Source organism: Ascidia mentula, chromosome 5 (genome assembly GCF_947561715.1).
Source record: "Ascidia mentula chromosome 5, kaAscMent1.1, whole genome shotgun sequence".
NCBI lineage: Eukaryota > Metazoa > Chordata > Ascidiacea > Phlebobranchia > Ascidiidae > Ascidia > Ascidia mentula.
Genome location: NC_138570.1, coordinates 8,638,577 through 8,660,260, shown reverse-complemented (window position 1 = coordinate 8,660,260; position 21,684 = coordinate 8,638,577). Strand labels below are relative to the sequence as shown.

Here is a 21,684-nt window from a genome sequence, read left to right as displayed (position 1 = left end):
GCGTTATGGCAATGTAGCACTTTTATGTAGCCGTTACAGTTTATTTCATGTGTGGGGTGTTTTCCGCCAGAAAATTAGTGCGAAAACAGATCAACTTTCAAATTTCAAAAGAAAAGAAAGTTCATTTTGGTGAATTTATTGAAAACAATAAAGCATGAGAGGCAGTTAAAAAAGGACATTGTGTAGGCTCTATAAATTTTCCATAGTTTAAGTGGAAATCGTAGCGTATGCTTAGTTAGAAATGGCATATGAAAAAGAAAAACTTTTTTGTTTCTTAGGATTGACAGGGTTTATACATAAGCTTGCTGAAAACAGCAGTTCACCAAAAGTGCCTTATAGCCATGCCTGTCAGAAAACAAGGTATTTCCTTATGTATATAAATGTCTGTATTGATAAAGTGTGAAAACAGAATGTCGGCAAACAACTAAAGTTTTTAAAAACATAACTAGTTTTGTTTCAATAAAATCTTTAGATGCAGAAAGAGCTTTGGCGTTATTGGAGAAATACCACACCCGACTTGATAGTCCAGATGACACTACACTGCGGGGTTCCCTTGAAAAAGTAATGGATATATTTAGGAGTCAACTCTTCCATGCATTGTTGGGTGAGTTTTAATTTATATTGCAACTTATTCTGACAAAATATTGATTTCCTTAACCATAAAGGAACTCGTTGCTCATTTGGTATGCTTCATGAAACACAGCAATGCAATAAATACATTCCTGTAATACCATTACCTCCTGTTTAGATATACAAGAATATTATGAATTGACACTGGCTGAATCATCCAAAGCCTTGGAATATAATGAGACTCTGCCACAGGAAAGTTATTGGAGTAAACCTGTTGAAAATACACCTCAGCTTAAAATACCAAAACAACATAACAACAATGCCAGTGCAAAAGAAATGGTGAGTTTTGTATATATGTCTACAAAGTGCTCAAAAGGTGCTTTTTATAGAGCTAAAAGGTGTTTTTGTATGTGTCTGTCAAAAACGAAGAGCTCTGTGTTTGATTAGAAAGTTTGGTTGTATTTGTTTGTGATTAGTGTCCCGATTGGTTGTTAAAGTGACAAAAAATGACAAAATAACTTAAATGGTAGGTTGACCACTTCTATTCAGTGTTGTCTGTAATAGTGTACTTCAGAAATAAAATTGGGCTCTGTCAAAATTGTGAAAATTTCCCACTGCATGTGTTTATAAATTGTTATTAGTGTTTTCTGAATGGGCAGCAGATTTGTAACCTTATCATACTTAAATACATATATACTTGTATTTAAAGGCAGTTGATTCCTGTGTGCTTGGTAGATACAGCTTATGTTGGTTTCTGCACATTATGTACATTTTGAACCTGGCAAAATGCTTTGTTGACAGAAAGTGAACTGGCAATATTTCATCTGTAATGACTTCCTGCAAAACATTTGTCACTAATAATAAAAATAAATTAAATTATTTCACATGCTGTTTTGAGATTGTGATGATAGGTTGTTTTGTGGTTTTTCTTATTTCTGATTTAATTGTAATGCAGCACCAATATAGTTTTTACATGTTTGAGAAAATTATGAAAAACTCTTCTGACTATGTAATAGCTGAAACCAATTATGTCTCAATATAACAGATTTAAATCAGTTTGTTTGTCTGAGCTTCTGATTGCATGCTACTGTCAGCTTGTTGAATGTTCGTTCAAGAACACACCAGCTATGATATAATGACGCATTGCAACATTTTTCCTTCAGCAATAAAGTTTGCATGTGTTATGATAAAATCAGGAAATCTGTCTGTCTAATGGTTGCCCTGCCATTTGGTTGTGATTTATATACTGCTCCCAGTATATTGAAAAACCATAATCCCTTGAGATGAAAAAAATTGACTCATGAGATTAAACATGAAGACTTCATATGCAGTCTCGAGTTTGGTTAACTTTCATCTTTCAACCTTAACTGAAGTTTTGTTTGAACTATAATATTTTTTAAGTGTGTTAATTGTCAATGTGACTAAATGCAGTGAGTATCCGTGCATTGGCTGTATATGGCAGGCGTAATCACGCACCTGATACTTACACACTTTTGTGCAATTGTGTATTAAACCGCGTTCTCTTGCAATTGGTGCCTTCCTGTCCCTGTTCTGACCCACAGCAAGATCTGTTTCACATTGTACCGGAACTCACTTCACCGCGGATCTCTTCAGCAACATGCCTCAAGAAGAACTGAAATTAGGTGCAGATCGCTTACTACTTACCTCAAGAGGGCTCCTCCCCCGACTCTTGCCAAGCCGGCTCGGGCCGAGTGCCTCATTGCTTTGTGGCCGTGAGCTCTTCTATTATAAATGACGATCGATCGGCTCCTGAGTTGTCCCGCGAAACGTAATGCACCTTGGGGATTATGGCTCGAAACTCGGAGGGTTGCTGGTTGCTGCCCTAAGATGTCGCATCGTTGCTGTGTTTGTTCCCAGAACATTTAGGAAAAAAGTTACGTCATTTGGCAGTTGATCGCTTGCGCCACGTGGAGTACCGAGGGAAGATAATCCTGTAGTGGAAGGAAAGGAGTTTAGTTTATAGTCACGTGCAAAAGGTGTTATTATCCTTGTGAACGCCCACAAATTGACTCTTTGCGACCTTCATGTCATTGGTAGCGACAGGGAAATAGAGTATTGTAATTAAACAGGTGTTAAAACAACACTTTAGAGCGGCTGTAGCAAGTATTTGTCTTTCCAAAGCCCGGTCGTCAATGACGAATCATGTCATCACCGGCTCCTTAGATTGTTGGGCAGTTGCGTCAGATTTATTATTGCACTGGGCGGTTAAATTGACAATGTAATCTGTATCGATCGTGAGAATATATTGGGATGACCATCCCTGTGTGAGAGATCTTAGTTTTACATTACAGGCAGTTACTGTCGGTTGTCACTCATCTGTTTGGACTTGCAGACGGTTATAATCTATCGGAAAGAACCGAAGTGCATGTGGTCGCCGATGATCCGTAAATAAAGCACGATAAAGTTATATACAGTGGGTTTACAAAAGTGTGGATGTTCCAAATGTGGTCTCTTGGGTGTGGTTTGGCCAGAATGCATATCCTCCTTCTTCAAGCGTGTAATTAGCGTCGGTTGCATCACAAGGTGTAATTTCTGTACAGGTGTTAGGATGTGTTGAATGGTTTGCTTCGGTACTTGGGCGTACGGAAACGCTTGTTTTGCCGGACAACGGGACTGACGGGCAAATAGGTGCAATTCCAGCGTGAAACGCAGCACGTGACCGGAAAAATGTCGTGCCTTTGTTTCTCTAAGGTAAGTTAGCAACGTCTGACACTGGTTGCGTCTTTGATGTTCGTTTGTTGTCATGTTACTTGTACGTTGTAAAGGCTGTCGGCATGGTCTGGTGATAACGTCTACGAGGTCACCACTGTTAAATGCGCGGGTTTTTCTGTTACGGTTCTGAATATCCGGACTATTGGATAAGCGATATCGCATATTTCTTGCTTATAATATACAGGGCGAAAGAAAAGGCTTTATCTGCTCGCTTATGAATAATGTACAGTCGTTGGGCGCTGTAAAATATTAATAGTCAGTCATATATCGTACTATGGCAGTTTTCGCGACTCTTTGCAAACCAACTTCACAATGGCGTATCGCGTTGCAATCGACGAAGTAATGACGTTTGGCAAATGCGAGTAGCGCCATGCCTGTGGGGTGTCGCAGTTATATGCTTTTTATTAGTTTCGTGATATTGCCTCCACAGTCGTATAGTTTTACTTCGGAAAATTGTCGCTTAGTCCAACCTTAACAGTCGCAGTACTGTTAAGGGTATCCAACTGCCTTAAATGCCACTGCAATGTTTTACGCTGACACAAGTATGGCTGTTGTTGTCAATGCTTTGATAACTCAACCGCAACCGTTATTGCACGCTTGACGTAAAGCGTATAAGGGTCACGTCCAATAGCTAATGCTATCTATGCAATTTGTATATAAACCTATTTTGGGGTGTAAAAAGTTTTTTTTGTACCCAATAATCAAGTCATGATCACAAACCGTTTAATATATGCGTTTGCACATATACAAAACAACACCCTGACCCATAGGCGCCTAGTTTTCATTTTTCCAGGGGGGGCGGCTATATTATGACGTCATAATTTGTTACTATGACGTCATCAAGTATCGAAAAACTGTGTTTGAATTTCAATGCATGAGGCGTATTAACCAAAAGGGCGACGTTAACAGTGAACGCACAAGGTCGGTCTACGACACAACCAATAAGTACCAGTTGGTATATCATACTGCGAGACTGACGTTGCAACAACCGATGTCAGTTACGTAAGCGAAACTAGGTCAACATGTCGTTTAGGAACACATTGTTTTTGGGTCTTTTTTCTTCGAACGTTACGAATGCGACGAGTTACATGGTGCGGACAGACGCGCGTAACAGCCATTCGTTTTTTTATGAAAAACCTGGGGGAGCCCTGCCCCCCCCGGACTAGGCGCCTATGCCCTGTCCAATACACATTCTATTTGAGTGAGCGAAACTTATGATGATACTTACAAAGCGAAATATTTTTGTCAATTTAAAACCTTGTAAAACAAACCACTTAGCAATCATTTCAGACACTAAGCAGATGGGAATCCGCTGAGAGAATCACTAACGAACTAAAATAGAAACTTTTTTCGTTCTTCTTTTTAAACTTTCAAACCACACTGTCGAAGTTCGACGAAAATAACCATTTTATTTTTGTTGTGGCACCCATCGTCGAAATCCGCTTCGCACAAAAATCTTGCGGGAATCGCGCGCTTAAACCCTATGGACGACCGAACCTCATCGGCTGATGAAAGGCGAGGGCAGGACGCTCGTGCTAATCAACGTCGTCGTCGCTTTATAACAATAGTCGGCGAGGCATGCACAAGGCGAATCCATTCTTAGCCGATCACGGCGCATGTCTCTTGCTCTTAGCGATGGCAATATTTCCCAAAGGCCACGCCTGTTACTTTTTACTTGGTCTGTCTGCAATCGATGCTGCACCGCCCCCTCCCTACTCCGATCGATGAACGTATTGTCGTGGAAGGCCTGCCGTCGCATATTTTCCTCACGCCAAACCTCTTCCTCGCTTGCTGTTGAATTCAGATCGGATGCGTTTATTAGCGCCTTAAAGCCAGCCACAAGTAAAGCACTCGTGGCTGGTAAACCGATGAGTATTGAGAGGCAAGGTCCTGACGAGGTTACCAAGTCAAATTGAATTTCGTTTACCGCGCAGATAAAGCAAATTCAATTGGACTGTAAACTGTTTAGGTGTAGTCAGAGTACGCAGAGATTACAGTTGGTCGTGGGAGGTGGCAGTTGTTGGTGTTGTTCAAATAGCAAAATCTCGTACAACATTTTTGTAGGTATCGTTTTGGCTGGTGAGCTTTAGTTTATGTTTGTTTGTTCACTGTTGTGCTGATGGGGGCGTTGTGGAATTGAAAGCGCAGCGGGCGATGCCTGTTATGTTGCGTCTCCACTCAAAATGCTTTGCTCTTGTACAATGAAATGCAGACGGGCCTCAGTTACTTATTCCTTCGGATGCAAGGTATTGTCATTGGGCAATATTCTGTTGTTACTAATTTTTGATATTAAAATGTGCAGTGTACATGTGTGTGTCCAGTGCCAATCTCTTGTTGGCACACACCATTTGCTTGTTATAGTTTGTTGCTAGCATGATTTATCCATAAAATCCAGCAGATTTCTGTCTGTTCAATAATTTAGTTTCCCAGTCAATACTAATTAAAGCACTATGGATTAAATTTTGTAATTAGTGTTATTATTTACCACCTAGCGCAACCTGGATTTGATATCTCAGGCCTATCACCCGAAGCGCTTAGAGTGGTTTTCAGATAATTGATCAACTATAATTTTTTAATTCAGAAATATCAATACAATGGTGAAAATGAGGAGGTTGAACTACATAGATCACAAAGTAGCAGCAGTGGCAGTAAAGTGCAAGAGAGAACACAGTTTGTGAAGCAACAACAACATCCAATGCCACAGCTCGGATACAACTCCAATGTATGTATGCACGAAATTTAGTGGTTAATTTTTCGTCGAAGTTTTAAAAAAATTTTTGAGCACAGAATGATTGTTAGTTATGTGTTTTAACGTGGATGCAATGTGACTGATACCAACAAGTGTAATGTAGCTGTATTTAAAAAAACTTGTTTTATCTCTTTTTTCAGTCCAATCAAATAATGCAACAGTACAAGCAGACTACACCGAAGGTATTTAATTATGTAGTTTTATTTGGTGGTAATTGGACAAATTGTGTAGAAAAATTAAACACAATATCTGCCAAACAGATTAGAAACTTAATGATAAGCTGAATTTGTGTTTTTGTAGTCCCCAATCACTCCAACATATGAATATGAAGAAATCACATTGGAAAGGGTAAATTGTAGTCAACTTTTTCTACTCTTTTATTGATGGTTTTGTCAATAAACCATGTTTGTCGAACTCAGGGCACTGCTGGATTGGGGTTTTCCATAGCTGGTGGCAGGGACAACCCTTTGGAAGGGGACGATGTCAGCATTTACATCACAAAAATTATCTCCGGAGGGGCAGCTGCTGCCGATGGTCGACTCAGGTGATTCATCGTATCTGTCTGTGAAACATGTGTTATTTCATTAGGAAAAGGGCAAGTTAATCACTACTGTTTCTCAGCGTCATGGGAAGTGAAAGTTTAATACAAACTGCCATATTTTCATACAAACATCCATGGCTCCTATGTCACCCATGTTGTAAATAGTGGTTCTTGTCCGAACAGTCATCACAAAGATTGAAATAAATCCTTATTACATGTGATCCTACATCACTGCTTCTGTATAATAATCAACTAAACGTCTTTAATTTTGTCATCTTAACACAATTTTTATCCAGGGCAAACGATGCTATAATGTCGGTTAACGACGTGGATACAAGCAACGTATGTCACTCGGACGCCGTGAACGCCCTAAAGCTTGCCGGACCCAATGTGATGTGAGTAATCGGCGCCTTATTTTCTCTTCAAATCGTCTGCCCTCGATTACGCAGACGCTTCCATCCGCAGATTGAAGATCAGACGACAGATCATGCCGCGAGCGGGGGATCCCCTGTCCGATGTCGCGTATCTCGACAACCTGATTGATATAAAACTCTACAAAGGCACAAAGGGTAAGCTTACGGCGGGTTGTTTCGTTGTTTGTGTTTCACTCACTCGCAGGAGGTGAATTCCTTGAATTCGTCACGCCGTTGCTGAATTTGGAACAAGCTATTTTGAAATGACCTTAAATTTGGGACATCCGTTTTTTGCGTTTGTGAAGAAAATACTTTTCTGGAGAAATTGATTTTATTTTTATGCATTTCCGGCGAACAAACTACGGACGTGCGTTCAGGAAAATAATCCAGACTTTTTTTTTTTTTTTTTTCACAAAAAAACAGTAGGTTCTTATCGGTATTGCCTAACGTTTTTTTATTTTTTTAAGGTCTTGGATTCAGTATAGCCGGCGGTATGGGAAACCAACACATTCCTGACGACAATGGAATTTACGTCACCAAGATTATCGAGGGAGGGGCGGCCGAGGCGGACGGAACATTGCAAGTGGGCGACAAAATAATGACTGTGAGTGTTTACTGTGTTTAGGCCGAGGTTTTCCATCGCATTGGATGCCTCATCTATCACAAAATATATCTCGCAGTTTCTGATAAGGTCGTTACTCTGTACAAAAGTGTTGAAAGGGTTTGTTGAGGTTTGGTTTGTCAAAAGCAAACGGTCATACAGGCAGTCATTAACCATGGTTGTTTGCATGATCTAGGACAGTTTTCATCCGGGCCAGGTCATCATATCCAGCAGCAAACATGAAAATAATACCATGTCTAATTTTCTACTCAAAATCTTTGTGTTGTTGTTTCTTAAATAACACTGCTTATCTCTGCCAGGTCGACGGCACACCGCTTCTCGACGTTAGCCACGAGATGGCAGTCGACATTCTCAAGTCGACGGACAACGTGGTGGAGATACAGGTTGCTAGGCAACCGGGCATGGTTGCCCTTCATTATCTTCCACCCGACGCCTACCTGAACGAAAACCCGTTGAGTGGCAACAACGACTTCGCTCAAAATTTCCACTCAGCTGATATTCCGACTCCTGTCGTTCTGCCGCCACCAAGTGATGAGTTCTCGCATGAAGTTCCAGAACCAATCGCGCTTCAAACCCTCCATGACCCAGATTTTGGTAAGCTGGATAACGTTAGTTGTGTTTTTTGTGCTTGGGTATAAGAAAGTAAGTGAATAAGACACGGTCTAAATGCGTTTGTACCTTGTTGCTCTTCTCGTACTTGTAAACAGTATTGATTGCTGAATTTGATCACAATATGCATTCACTTTCACGTTTAATGCAATTAGTTCTTCCGAAGTGATGACGTTTTGAACTTCGGGTAGAAACAACAAAACCAAGTGGCTTTGTGGTCAATGTAACTTCTGTGTTATGAGCACTGTATGTAAATCGGTAAAAATTCCCCGACAGGTCAATGTCCTGTTTTCTAAGGTTAAACCTGTGTGTCGTCACACTCCATTTGCCCCGCCGGTTAACAAATACACATTGAGTTTAATGCAGTGTCTAACAATCTCCAGACATGTTCTGGTGTCGGTAACATATTAACAGAGCACGAGAGCACCTGCTCTTATCCCCTCTTGAGTGTTCGTATGTATTTGCAGTGAGTTAGTCGCTTGTGCCAAGTTTGACCGACGTAGTGTTTCCCTGTTTCCTTGTACATGCGGAAATAGACACTGAAAGACAGAACAGTTTTCGCGCAGCTGAAACTTCTTTCGCGTTGGATATGTATTTGGATCGTTAGAAGTCGGTGAAAGTGATTTAACAGTTAATCACTTTCGTTAGACAGCATTTACAGTCGCTACAGGTTTGTCACGAGAAAAAGCGAAGTTAAATTTGTCCCCGACAAACCTACATTGAATTTCTGTTGTTGGCACGGGGTTTTACATTGGGACTGCACCTTCGTTGTTGTTTATACTTTTTTTGTGGTTACCGTTGTTTGTAAACCCCTATAAGAGAAAATATTTTTCTTTATTTATGTATTTTATATACAATAGCTTTCAATTTACAAACGCTTTCAATTTATTTCAATAGTTTTAGCGAAACTGGGCGAATGTAAGCTTACATGGGTTTATATGTAATATGTAACTTGTCTCCAAAACGCAGCATCTCCCAAAGATCGCCCACCGGATATTGCCTTCGACGAGGCCGAAATGCAAATGCCGGAAGATCCCGGTGTTCCACAGCAGCCCATGATTCACCCGTCTGACCCTCAAAATGGTATCAGCAGGTATGTCATGTTTGTAGTCCACCGGCATACAACGTCTTTGAAGTATATATCGACAGGAGGACGTTAAGTTGCTGCCTTCATCCTATTTTGGGTTTTATCTTGTTATAAATGTTGGAGGACAGATTAGCAAAACATGACTGATAACAACGTTGTTTTAGGTTTTTGAAGCTCGGCTGTATATGTATGATTCAACAGAAAACGTTGACACAAACAAAAACCATTACTCACTTTGTCGCTTGTATGTTCGATTGCGGCTATGCCGTATTCTCCACTCCGACCAAGATAAAATATTTTTGCAGTATTATGAGATTTTTCAAACAAGACGTATAGTAAGTCAAGGCAGTATACAGTTGCGGTGAAAATCAAGCGCTTTTTCCCGCTGGTTATTGTTGTATCAGCATGCATTGCGAAAACATATACAAACCGAAGTTCGTCGCCTATTTGTATTTTTCATCTTATACTGTATGTGATTATGACGTCGTTACAGAGAGGAAAGAACCGTTACTTTGATGAAAACCGGGGGCGGACTGGGCTTCAACATCGTGGGTGGTGACGGTTCGGAGGGAATATATATCTCCTATATACTGACTGGGGGCACGGCTGACCTCAGTGGGGAACTGCATCGCGGTGACCAAATACTCTCGGTAAGTACGTCTGCAACACCGCAAATTATCAACAATGCATTTCCATTGTATGAGGGTTTTTACAGACTTCCATAGTAATCATACTTAATTGAATCGATGGCAGTGATGGACGCTTTCACTTGCTTTCTGACAGTGACATAGATTTCCCATTGACTTGTATTAGAATGAAGCAATGACTTAGAGCTGTGCCGTTAAGTGCACTGGCTTCGATACGGGAAAAAATAATACAGCGCCGTTATCTGCAACGACTGACTGTAAGATAGCATTTTGAGTACAAGATTTTTGCATCTGTAAAACGTGTGTATCGATTACCAAAGAAGATGCGATTGCTTGGAATTCTTTGGTATCGTGACTTGTCATTTCCATGTACTTGTTGTTTAATGGTGATCAGAATGACGTCACAGTTTCCCCGCCCCTTCCCGATTTGTTAAATGTGTAGGTTTTGCTATTTAAATGTTAAACCGTGCGTCACGGACATATCAGATGTTAATTACGTTAAATTACTTGGGTGTTGTTGCCTAAAAGTTCATTTTGTTCCTAGTTTAACTGAAAGAACAATAGTAGTTTTGTTTTTTTCACAAAAACTTGCACTCTTTTTTTCGGATACGCTGAATTTTTACAATCCAAATAAAAACTAAAGCAAATTTCATGAACTTTAAGTTACATATTTAAACGAATATCTTTTAGACGTTTAAAAAACTTGTGTGACAACATATAATACTTTTAGGTGAATGGAATTGATTTGAGGAAAGCCAACCACGAGGAGGCTGCCCACGCCCTGAAGAGCGCGGATAAGGTGGTGACCATTGTGGCCCAGTACAAGCCAGAAGGTACCAATTTTTTGCAAAGAAATTAGGTGTGGTTATATGTGCTGTTCCTGTGAGTGCTTGTCTTATAAAATAGTTCAGTTTTTGCTTTGTGGATTCCAAGCTTATATGTAAAAAAAAGTCTTGTTTTCCTCTGATTTGGGTCGGTTCTTTTGTCTTTATTGTTGTTTGATCGACATGTTGTCGCGTATTTGCATATTCTGTCGACAATGACCAACCGATCAAACCAATGTCAAATCCGCGTTGGAACGTGCATTTCCTCTGTTTCAACAATCAACATCGCTTTATATGACTGTGGAAACGTCGTTCAAGCGATTTTAGGTATATCGCCAAATAAGACAAAAAATATCCCTTTAATCGTGCGAGAAAAATACATGCCCGCGGATGTAACGTGATGACGTCGACAATGGCATCGTCCTGCCAGCGGAATTTGTTTTCTCTGTTTTGAGTCGCCTAATGACGACCCGGCTCATATCCTTTGCAGCGGCGTAGTGTGACGTTTCAATGCCAGGCACGGTGTGATTGGCGTCACGTTTCTCCCTTCTTTACATGTTCAGGCATTGAAAGACACGAACCGTTGCCAAAGGGAAACGTTTTGTGTCCTGGCGTATCCAGACATGCGTCACTTTCCTAGTAATCCTCAGATGCATGACATCTGTAGAGAATTATTGTACCGGTAGCTGAGGCAACATGGCAAGGAAAATCAGTTGCTCTACTCAGTTTCTGGAAAGCGTGGTCTTTGTTTGCATGAAGTAAGTGTTGCGGTGCGTGGAAGTGCACAATGCTGGCATATACTGTTTCGGAGTAGCATCATATAGCCGTAGCGATGGTAGTGCTTGAAAATGTGACATGAAAGGCCTTCGGTATGTTTTATTGAAGTTTGCGTTAGTTATGCATGCAAAGTATAAGGACGGGTCTTGATTGAAATTCTGTGTCAGTTTTGCGAAGGCCAAGAAACAGATTTTTTGGCAATTGTTCAGAAAACAAATGTAGGAGCAGAAAAGCAAAAAAAACTGTCGAAAGGAATGCTAACGTACAAAATAGTCTTTTCGGTGCAGCTCAGGGCCACCCATAACAACAACAATGCTTTGTATGGTCATTCACAGGCGCTATATTTACGACGACCTATGTTATGAACGGACACCAGCTTCCTGAGTCGGTTGGTGTCGATTTTAATCACCTCGCGCCGTCGCACGTTGACAAACCACAGCAGGTTGTTTCAATCTGCGCGGTTTCGTCGTGTCTGCACTTCTGACCGTGACTGTCATTATTGCGACAATCCGTGACGTGTCAACCAACCTGTCGACAAACTTGTAATCACCCGGTGCGCTTATCGCCAAGACGGCTTGCGAAAAAGATTTAGAACTGCTTGCGGGGGGGAGAAGGTGTAAGCGTTGAACTGACGTTTACGCGAGGTAGAACCCAGACGTCGCGCTTGTCATTGGGTTAGGTGGCGGTGTGCTGAGGTTGATCGGCAATTCCTAAAAATTCATACCCAGGTATCCAGGTTAGCAGAAAAGGAAGCTGCGTTTAAACGCGGTTTTGAAGATACAATTTGCTATAGTTCGTGCCCAGCTAGTATTTACTTTCGTGTTTTGGTGCATGCAGCATTGAGTCAGAGCACATATGCAACGATTATAACAGTTTGCTTGAAAGCACGCGTATATTAAAACATATGTCGCTGTAGCGTCATGTGCCGATTAGCGTGCAGTTGCTCTTTGTGGGAGATGACTGTACTGCGCAGTGCACTAATCACCGCCACAAGCAGCAACAGACAGTTTGCAGCCAACTTTATGACCCGGTTTTATTTATATCCACTCCAGTTAGACTGCTAAGGGACAAAAGAAGTCGCTGAGTTATTCTGCTCGCGCTTTATAGTTTGTTTAATTGTTACTGTATCGGGAGCTGTTCGGTCATGGATACTTCAGTGTCTGAAAGCGATGCTACGGCCAAGGATAAAAGTGTATTGGACGAGACAGATGCTTCGTTAATGGAAGTGCGCACCGGCGCCAATCAGTTCTTACGCAAACTCACAATGCGATTGTCGAGGCGTTCGCGCCGCAAGAAGAGAAAAGTCGGCGTTGATGAAGCTCATCAGAGCAACAACGACAAGCTGACGACCAACGGTGGTTTGCAGGCCGAAGGTGAGATTTTGATTGAAAAGCAGCTACTGCCGAAGGGGCAACATGTCCGCAAAGGTGGCAACCTTCTACTCGCTCTGCGTCATAATCGATTTTTCTTGTAGTGTAAAAGTGTGGTGAAAAATGTATTTGCGACATTCATGCGATATCCTTGTGAGCCAAGATAGAGTAATTTCGATTAGCTGAACGATTTTGCATAAAAGTTTGTCATGTCGTTAGTTACATGGTAAATGCATGCCGGAGTCGTTATTATCTTCACGGCGCCTCGTGAGATCGGGAGGCACCTCCTTGCATATTCCGTCATGAAAGCGACAACTCATATTGTCGTTTAATCGATATTACTCCCCATTTGCCCTAAATAATTAAAGTAAGGGCTGTTGTTCCAACACGCGATCGTGTAGCGAACTGTCGCACTGCGTTAAATGGAAGTTTTTATTTGAAGACATTGCAGTTCGGCAGGTCATAGAATACGTCACGGGTGTATTGGAGGAGACAATACAACATGGCGTTGTTTAGGTAAAGGTACCGAAAACGAATAGCTGAGCGGGTGAAGTTCGACTTGTGCGAACACCGAATTTTAGGTTTTCTTTTGTGGCAGTTTCCCAGTCATCAACGGAAAATGTAGTTAAATCTTAGTATAATAAAAAGTTGGGGGTAATAATAATATCCCGAACCAAGTTTGCAGCGCGAGTTTTCTTTTCTTTTTTATTTATTTGTATTTCAGTGGTGAACTGCATGATGTTGCGACCTTTTTGGGTCCATCGATTTTTTACATTGGGACGCTTTTTCACGGCGTTACGTTGCATCCGAAGATATTTCATGCAGTGACCTTCAGCTAAAATAGTTGCGAATCGCAATCTTTCTCGGTTACTTGTGTATTCAAGAAGGTGAACCCGCACGACGAGTATTCAGTGGACATTTGGTACAGACAAATGGGAGGTTCGCGGAAAATTGTGTGAAAGGAAATGCACGGTATCCCTGCTGCTTTCGAAAGATGCACTGAGAGAGGTTGTTTGGTTCGGAGCCAAACATGTAGCCAATGGTGGCTGCATTCAAACCGCACGAAAAGGTTTAGCTGCATTTGCGGACGAGGGCGGCTTGCGGTGTAGCACTGTGAGACGGATTACATTACTCGATTTTAGTACTGGCAGTTGTCAAGTCGTTGTATTTTGGTATGTGTAGCCTATGCTTGTGTCAGAAAGGCCCGTGTTTCGAGGTTCTAGAGCTCTGCTCAGACATTATCCGCTATTAATGAGGTCCACAAAACAGTGCTTGTGTTTGCTTGGGCTAAAGAGTTAACTATTTTATCAGCTTCGCTCCACTCGAGATGGCTTTGCGCGACGTGATTGGTCATGTTCAGCGAAGCGTGACCAAAGCAAAAGCGGAGAGCGGCCGGCGATGAATGGACGAGATCGGAATGTAGAGCGTTTGCACTGCGCTTTCCGTCGTTATGCCCGTGGCCGTGCAAAGCGATGCGCTCTTTCTCACACACACACGGCTCTCCGTAAATGAAAGAAACCGCCCCTGGGTGGGTAGCGTGTGTGCGTACTGAAAGCGCACCGTCGTTTACGCTTAGACGAAGAAAGCCGCTCCAGATTGCGTTTCTGGCAGGTTTATCTGCGTCATGTTTACGCGGCTCTCCCTTCCAAATAGACTGGCGAGAGAAAGAAGTACATGCGCTTGTGTCATGCGAACAGGTAACCTGGGTGAAGGCAACCGTCGGTTTAGGATCGAATTCCCAGTTGCGTCATTTATCAGTAACGGTTCGCACAGTCAAACAAAGCAGATGTATATTGCCGCTTCGCCACCAGCAGGTTTAGATGCTTGTGTGTCAGCCCCCTCACGCAGTGCTATTTTGTTTGTATACATACCGGTTTAAACCGGAACTTGGGCACTTGAAATGGAGTTAGCGCGTTTCCTAGGTGTCGGTTCATTTAGGCAGCGCATGTATGGACAATTGAAAATAGGATACCGATTTGAATTATTTCAATCTTTGTGCACTAATTGTCGCATTGGAGTTAGTCACAGCTGTCTGAATTCTTCTTTCATCATGTTTGTGATAGAAAAAGTTTTATAGTGTCTTGTGCAGTTCTGGCTAAAAACATGATTTAGCAAGAAATTGAATGAGTCTTTTGGTTCCATAGTAAGGTTGGTTTATGTTTGTGGTGCCTGGTAACCTTTTTCTCTGCATACATGAAAAGTCAAAGTTCATTTATTATCAGGTGGCTGGAACTAAACAAGTTATTTTGATTTGCTTTAGATTACAACCGGTTTGAGGAGAAAATTCAAGAACTACGGGAGCAGATGATGAACCTCTCTGTGAGCAGCGGAGGTAGCCTATTGACATCACAGAAAAAAACCCTGTATGTCCGAGCCTTGTTTGACTATGATGCATCAAGGGACTCCGGTCTTCCAAGCAAAGGTACGGATCCATTATGCCCTATTACATATAAATAGTACCTGACCTACAGACGCAGCTGTGAACATCTCAAAATAGTGCCAACGCTAATTGTATGTATTGTGTGTCAGTATAGAGTCTTAACAAAGGATGTGGTGTTCTTAAGGTTTGCCTTTCCGTTATGGGGAAATTTTGCACGTGATAAATGCTACAGATGATGAATGGTGGCAAGCAAGGCGTGTGGTAAGTGTATATATATATTTCTATATTGAAAGAGGTGTGGTGTTATGGTTTTTACTGGTTAGTATTAGTTGAACTGATGGCTCAAGATAAAATGACATGACAATATACAACATAAGAAATCTGTCAAGACTTACTTGGTTCAGTATAGATGCTGTGAAATACTTAGGACAAGTCTATACCAATATGTGCTACAGCAAGCTGTTGTGCATTACTATTGCATCCCTTGTAATCAAAACAGTATCTGTGGTCAGGCAATATGATGTACGTGGCAATAATTAATATATTATTTTGCTGCAGGAAGGGGGTCATGACAGTGAGGAATACGGTGTAATTCCAGCTAAACAGAGAGTGGAAAGGAGAGAACGGGCCAGACTAAAACAAGTGAAGTTTACCCAAATTAGGCCAGCGTATATAGACACCAAGGTTTGTAAAACATTTTCTTTTCCTGTGTGGTATCTTGGGTTTACTGTGGTAACTTCCTGTTTCTAAACATACACACAAGCCTGTTAATAATAAATCACAAATCTACATGCGTTTTCATAATAATTATTGTGCTATAATCCACTTAAATAACGTTAAAATATTGTATTGATTTCAAGCATGTTGCCCAGTCTAATATTGTTAATTGATAATGTTGTAAAGTAGTGCCTGAATCCACTAATAAATAATGCAAATGCAAAAACCAACCTACACCATCTGGATGCTTTAAGGATTACTGCACTCACAAGTTACGGTGTTTATTTGTCGATTTAAAGGAATCATTCAACCATGTAAAAAGGAAGAAGAGCATGATGTTTAGCAGAAAGTTCCCTTTCTACAAAAGTAAAGAAAACCTTGATGATTCAAGTGACAATGAAAGTGAGTCTTACCTGAACAGACAAAACTATGGTTTTAGTTGTTTTTCATGTCCATATTCTTGGGGTATTATGCTCCCATAGTTGCTCACATTTTTGGGACACTTGTATTTAAAGCATTGTTAAACACTAACATAGTGTTTTTTTCTTCATCAGATCATATTGCTTCGAACAACCAAAGTGACAGTGAAACAAGCATACGTAAGTTGCTTAATGTTAAATCTTGGGATAGTTTTAAATAAACATACATAGAAGTCAAATTATAAAATAAAACGTATCAGTCTTGTGACAATCAACTATACTTTGCTGGTCTTGGCACTGCCAAAAACAATGATTTTTTAATTTCTTTAAATGAATCGAGAGGAACTCACAAAAGTTTTTGTTTTTGAGAATATCGTAAATCAGACTGTGAACAGAACCAAGACCTGAAAGCTGTAAAACAAAAATGTTTTAAAATCTCTCAGACACATTTAATTAAATTGTTTTTACTGTTTGCAGGAGAAGATGTCATTTTGTCTTATGAAACAGTAGTGCAAAAAGAACGTAAGTAAAGCTTTTTCTGGAGATATTGAAATTCCAAACAATGCCCTTAAATCACTATTGACATCGAGTGTACCCTTTTCCATCTCAGTGGGCTAATGTTTCCTAACAATCTCATCTGATCCACAGTAAAGTACACGAGGCCGGTCGTCATTCTGGGACCTTTCAAGGATCGAATTAACGATGACCTCATCGCCGAATACCCAGAGAAGTTCGGTTCCTGTGTCCCTCGTAAGTACACACGTCTGCACAGTGAAGTGTAACGCGGTCGCTTTTATGGAAGGCATCGTCTGTAGACTTTACAACATTTAAAGAAGAATGTAAAGCTTAAACAACAATCTTTCCTGCAAATCGATTTTGTATATTAGACAAGATTAACCTCATCAGTTAGCCCAAAAATCTGTGTTCTTATTTTAGTCACAATCATCACAAAAGCGTTGCACAAAAACATTATTTTACTGTTTTCAAAAGCAGAATCAAATTTTTCAGTTGTGAATAACCAAAATAAATGCATGTCTTTCCATATTTGGGCTGTGCTGTTCAAGTCACGTACGGGAGGTACACAAAGTCGGGTCTTCTATTTACCCGACCTAATTTGATTTTAAAACCTCTTGTATGTGTAAACCACGCACCAAATGGTGCGCAAAGATATCGTTTGGGTGGCGTGCATCACCCCCTCGCTTTATCAGCCTTTAAAATCCGAAGTGTGGTGCCTTGCATCGTGTGGATCGCCTACGCGCAGCCTGCCCGCAAAACCAGAAACAAGCAACTTGTTTGTAGACACTACGCGATCAAGGCGGGACAACGAGGTTGATGGACGAGATTATCATTTCGTCACTTCACGTGAGAAAATGGAGCAAGATATTCAGAACCACTTCTTCATCGAAGCCGGTCAGTACAACGACAACTTGTACGGCACAAGCGTTCAATCGGTGAAGGATGTCGCGGAAAAGGTTGGTGGAGATTTAGGCCTTAGAATGGAGTGTATTGTTTACACGCAATGTTAAATTGCTTGAATGTCAAACGTGGCTAAATTTTATAGTTTAGGTGTTAAGGATTTATGGCAGTAATTTATACAGGTGAACAGTTGAATTTCTGTACTATTTACTGTATTTCACATACTACATCAACTGTATCACTCGTTTCCCATGATGCCAACATACCTCTCGGTGTTTCTGTGTCAACAAACCCGCTTCCATCCGTTTCAGGATTTCCTCTAACTTTCTTTGTTTCCTCCAGCAGAAAAAGCACTGCATCCTGGACGTGTCGGGGAACGCGATCAAGAGATTGCAAGTCGCCGGATTGTGGCCGATCGCCATCTTCATTCGACCGCAGTCGATCGAATGGCTCATGTAAGTTTGCGGTTTTCTTCTATTTTCATGACATTTACTGACGGCAATGCTAAAGTCGGCATTTTTCTCACTGTATGAGACCTTATAGGTCGAAACAGTGACCATCTGTTTGCACACAAAGCATAAACGTTTTTAATAAAGCGTTTTTCCAAGGTGACATAATGCATTTCACTTCAAAACGAATTTACTTCAAAATTACACAATGCCTACTCACATGAACGTACCTTTTAAACCCCCATTTGTGCATTAGGCCAAAATCACTGTCATACGGTCATCTCGTTAATTGCGTGTATTTCTACATGCAACGCTGCTCGGTGCCTAGTCTTCGCTGAGGTTTGTGGTTACACAGCGGCCAGCGAATTCCACAGTAAATTCGGTGTGACTGAATATGTGTTGTTATCAGGGACCTCAACAAACGATTGGTGGAAGAACAAGCGCGGAAAATTTTTGAACGTGCTGCGAAGCAGGAACAAGAATTCGGCGAATATTTCACAGGTAAGTTTTAAATCTATTTAAAATATATATGCCCCGCGGGTCTAAGTTTCACCAAAAACAGACAAACTACGTTGCGTTTTGAAAAATTGAAATTGGATTAACTGTGGTATATAGAGTTGCCTTTATGTAAATGAAGTAGCGTGATTCAAATCTCGGTGTTGCAATGCAAAAAAGTCTCAAGTCGTTTGTCATTAGCAAGGTCGTCTGTTTCTTTGATATATATTGCCTACTCTCTTCAGTATCTCTAGTAAACAACACGTATTTGTCAAGTTTCATTTTGAAAATTGGGCTCCGTTACGTAAAGAAAGTTGATGTTATAACACTAGCGAAGTGCGTCTAACAATGAAATGCAAATACGTAATCTTATCAACACATTTTAGATAGCGCGCCTTGTGTAAACTTCCCTTCCGTTATTACTATTGTCAGACCAGTTGAACTGCAACGTAAATTATTCCCACACTTTTTTTCAGCGGTTGTTCAGGGCGATACACTCGAGGAATTGTACAACAATGTGAAGGGTGTGATCAAAGAACAGTCCGGCCCAGTTGTCTGGGTGCCTCCGGTCAAGGACGAACTTTAGAGTGGGGTTTAACCGTAACCAGGTAACCGCTGTTCCCATGGCTACTTCGTGTCTGACCGACGCAAAGTTACATGTTAATAATAGCCTATATGAATTGTGTAAGCTACATACAGATGGCCACTGTTTGGACCTAAACTGTCTCACAGTGCAGCTGGTGTAAAATAAAACTTGTTTGTTTCGTACGCAGGTCGAGCGAAAGCACTTTGGCCATAGAAAGTGAGGGAGCACTTTACTGTACGACATAAGCAATTGCCAATGGTCGACCACACACTGCCGGGCTAGCGGTGTGTGACTGACGACCCCGATCACAAATTCACAAGACGCTTCCTTTTCAACGTGTTTTGTCTACAAGTTGCGCTACTACTGTTTTGTTTTATTCTCGTGTCATGTGTAAATTGGAGTTGACTTCTCTTCGTCGGATTGAAAGCGGAGATTGTATAAATGCACCACGTGTAAAAAGAAACTTAACGTTTTATTTCGAAAATTATACGAATCTGTTCATGCCACCATCCGTTACCGAAGACCAGTTGAAAATCACGGTTGTATTCCGAATTACTAACCCCCTAAATAGGTATAACAAAAAAGCGCCCGTTGAAATTCTCCGCCGCCACGTTTCGACGTACGTTGTTTCCGCATGTTTAGTTTGAAGGTGCTTTTTTATGCAATAATATTTACGTATTCTTTTATAAGATTTTTGTACCGCGGTTGCCGCACAGCCGCATGCACCTGGCGGAGTTTTATGCGTGCTTTCAGCGTGCTGAGCAACTTCGATTTGGATAATTCATTTCAAAACGCGTTATCGCAACTGATTTATCCACGAACTTACTTTACTGATCAAGTGTTTTCTGACAATGTACGAGACAACTACAATAGACAGCGTGGTGTTAGCGATATGTGGGTTTCGGTTCGTTTTTGCATTGTGCACTGCCAACTAGTTTCATGGCGATGCAGTAACTCCGCAAGCGGTTTTTTCGGCTGATCGCTAATTGTGTACCATAGTCGCGCGCCAGGGCCAAGATCATCATTATTTGTCTGCTACTATTTACCGACTGCGTTTTAGCGCGTTTCTCGCCACGACTTCGCGAGTAACCACTTAGTTGAGTACGTTTAATACAATATTATCGTTGTTTTTTTTTTCAAAATTGTTGTGTTTTGTGTTTGACTGGTTAAGCTTAGGAGTCGGTTATTCTCGAGGCCAATTATGCCCTGAATAAAAAATGCCAAGGACATCAGCATGATATTCAGGCTGTAGAAAAAGTGAATCGTGTTAAGGTCCAATTATTTGCGGCTTTCTGGTTGCTAGACAAAAAAGCCCCATCTATGTTTTTTTGACAAACAATCTCAACAGCACGTGCATTATGCGAATGTGAACAGGATTTCTTCGCCATATGTAGGCTAGCCTAGTTTACCAAACACCCGAGGATTGGATGGCGAAACTTACTACAGCTCCTACTCGATTAATTTACTGCCGTGATTACGGCGACTCGTGTAACGTCGAATTTGTAGTGATGTCACAAAACAAAATTACTCGACTTCAAATTCGAATAATTCCACCTATGGCATTCGACCAAATCCGGACTTTAGTGACGTAACAACCGCAACCATTTCACTTTAGCTGTTGAGACTTTTAAACAAAAGTAGTTGAAGTTCAACAAAAATATTTTCGCCAACCACAACCCTGGTCGAATGCAAAATGTGGGACTGCTTCGCGAAACCATTTTCGTGCGCTAAAAAAGCATATTTTAGTTGGTTGTTCTTAAAATATGTTTTCCAAGGTTCTGGAGAAAAACAATGTGGAAAGATAAAATTTTCGGATAGGTGTTATCTGTTTCTAGATACTTGTTCAGATAAATCCCAAGAAAACTCAAAGCAAGGTGAAAAAAGTACAAATCGTTTCGTGAAGTGGATGTGATCATAGACTGCTTAAGTTGTCTATGATGTGACTGTGACGTAACATTTGTCAGTACTCGCGGGAAATGCGTATCTATTCTGTGGTGACAAAAGTTAAAAAGAAAACAGATGAGATAATGGCGTCAACGTCGGAGAAACAAGCAACATTCAAACCAGAGTTTATTGTCAAACTTTTTCAAAACAACTTTAAAGACCCGGCGACAAAATTTTCCAGCAAAGATGTGTCAGCTGTAATGTGTGCTGAGTTGTTACGACTGTTTATTGCCGAGGGGGCAACAAGGGCTGCACAACAAACACTAAACGAAGATGCTGCAATGTGTGAAATTGAACATTTTGAGAAAGTATTACCACAGCTTTTACTGGATTTCT

At 41.0% G+C, this 21,684-nt stretch overlaps 1 protein-coding gene across 1 annotated transcript; it reads left to right on the top strand.

Moving 5' to 3' along the window:
- The first annotated feature begins 250 nt into the window (after positions 1-250).
- Positions 251-20,535, top strand: LOC145902495 (disks large homolog 4-like). Its single transcript, XM_082990486.1, has 26 exons — positions 251-360; positions 473-604; positions 749-909; positions 5,885-6,025; positions 6,193-6,234; positions 6,353-6,400; positions 6,472-6,596; positions 6,890-6,988; positions 7,059-7,162; positions 7,474-7,610; positions 7,928-8,222; positions 9,207-9,330; positions 9,818-9,974; positions 10,702-10,804; positions 15,203-15,364; positions 15,507-15,583; positions 15,881-16,006; positions 16,339-16,441; positions 16,594-16,638; positions 16,936-16,980; positions 17,107-17,208; positions 17,758-17,930; positions 18,217-18,329; positions 18,733-18,824; positions 19,295-19,426; positions 19,592-20,535. Exons 1-25 carry the CDS (start codon positions 342-344, stop codon positions 19,402-19,404), a joined length of 2,835 nt encoding a protein of 944 aa, XP_082846612.1. The 5' UTR covers positions 251-341; the 3' UTR covers positions 19,405-19,426; positions 19,592-20,535.
- The last annotated feature ends 1,149 nt before the right edge of the window (positions 20,536-21,684 follow it).

Excerpts from the sequence above, each read along its gene's own strand:
- LOC145902495 (XM_082990486.1), top strand. Across the intron at positions 6,597-6,889 it reads GCTGCCGATGGTCGACTCAG|GGCAAACGATGCTATAATGT; the intron begins GTGATTCATCGT and ends ATTTTTATCCAG. Across the intron at positions 16,442-16,593 it reads TGATTCAAGTGACAATGAAA|ATCATATTGCTTCGAACAAC; the intron begins GTGAGTCTTACC and ends TTTCTTCATCAG.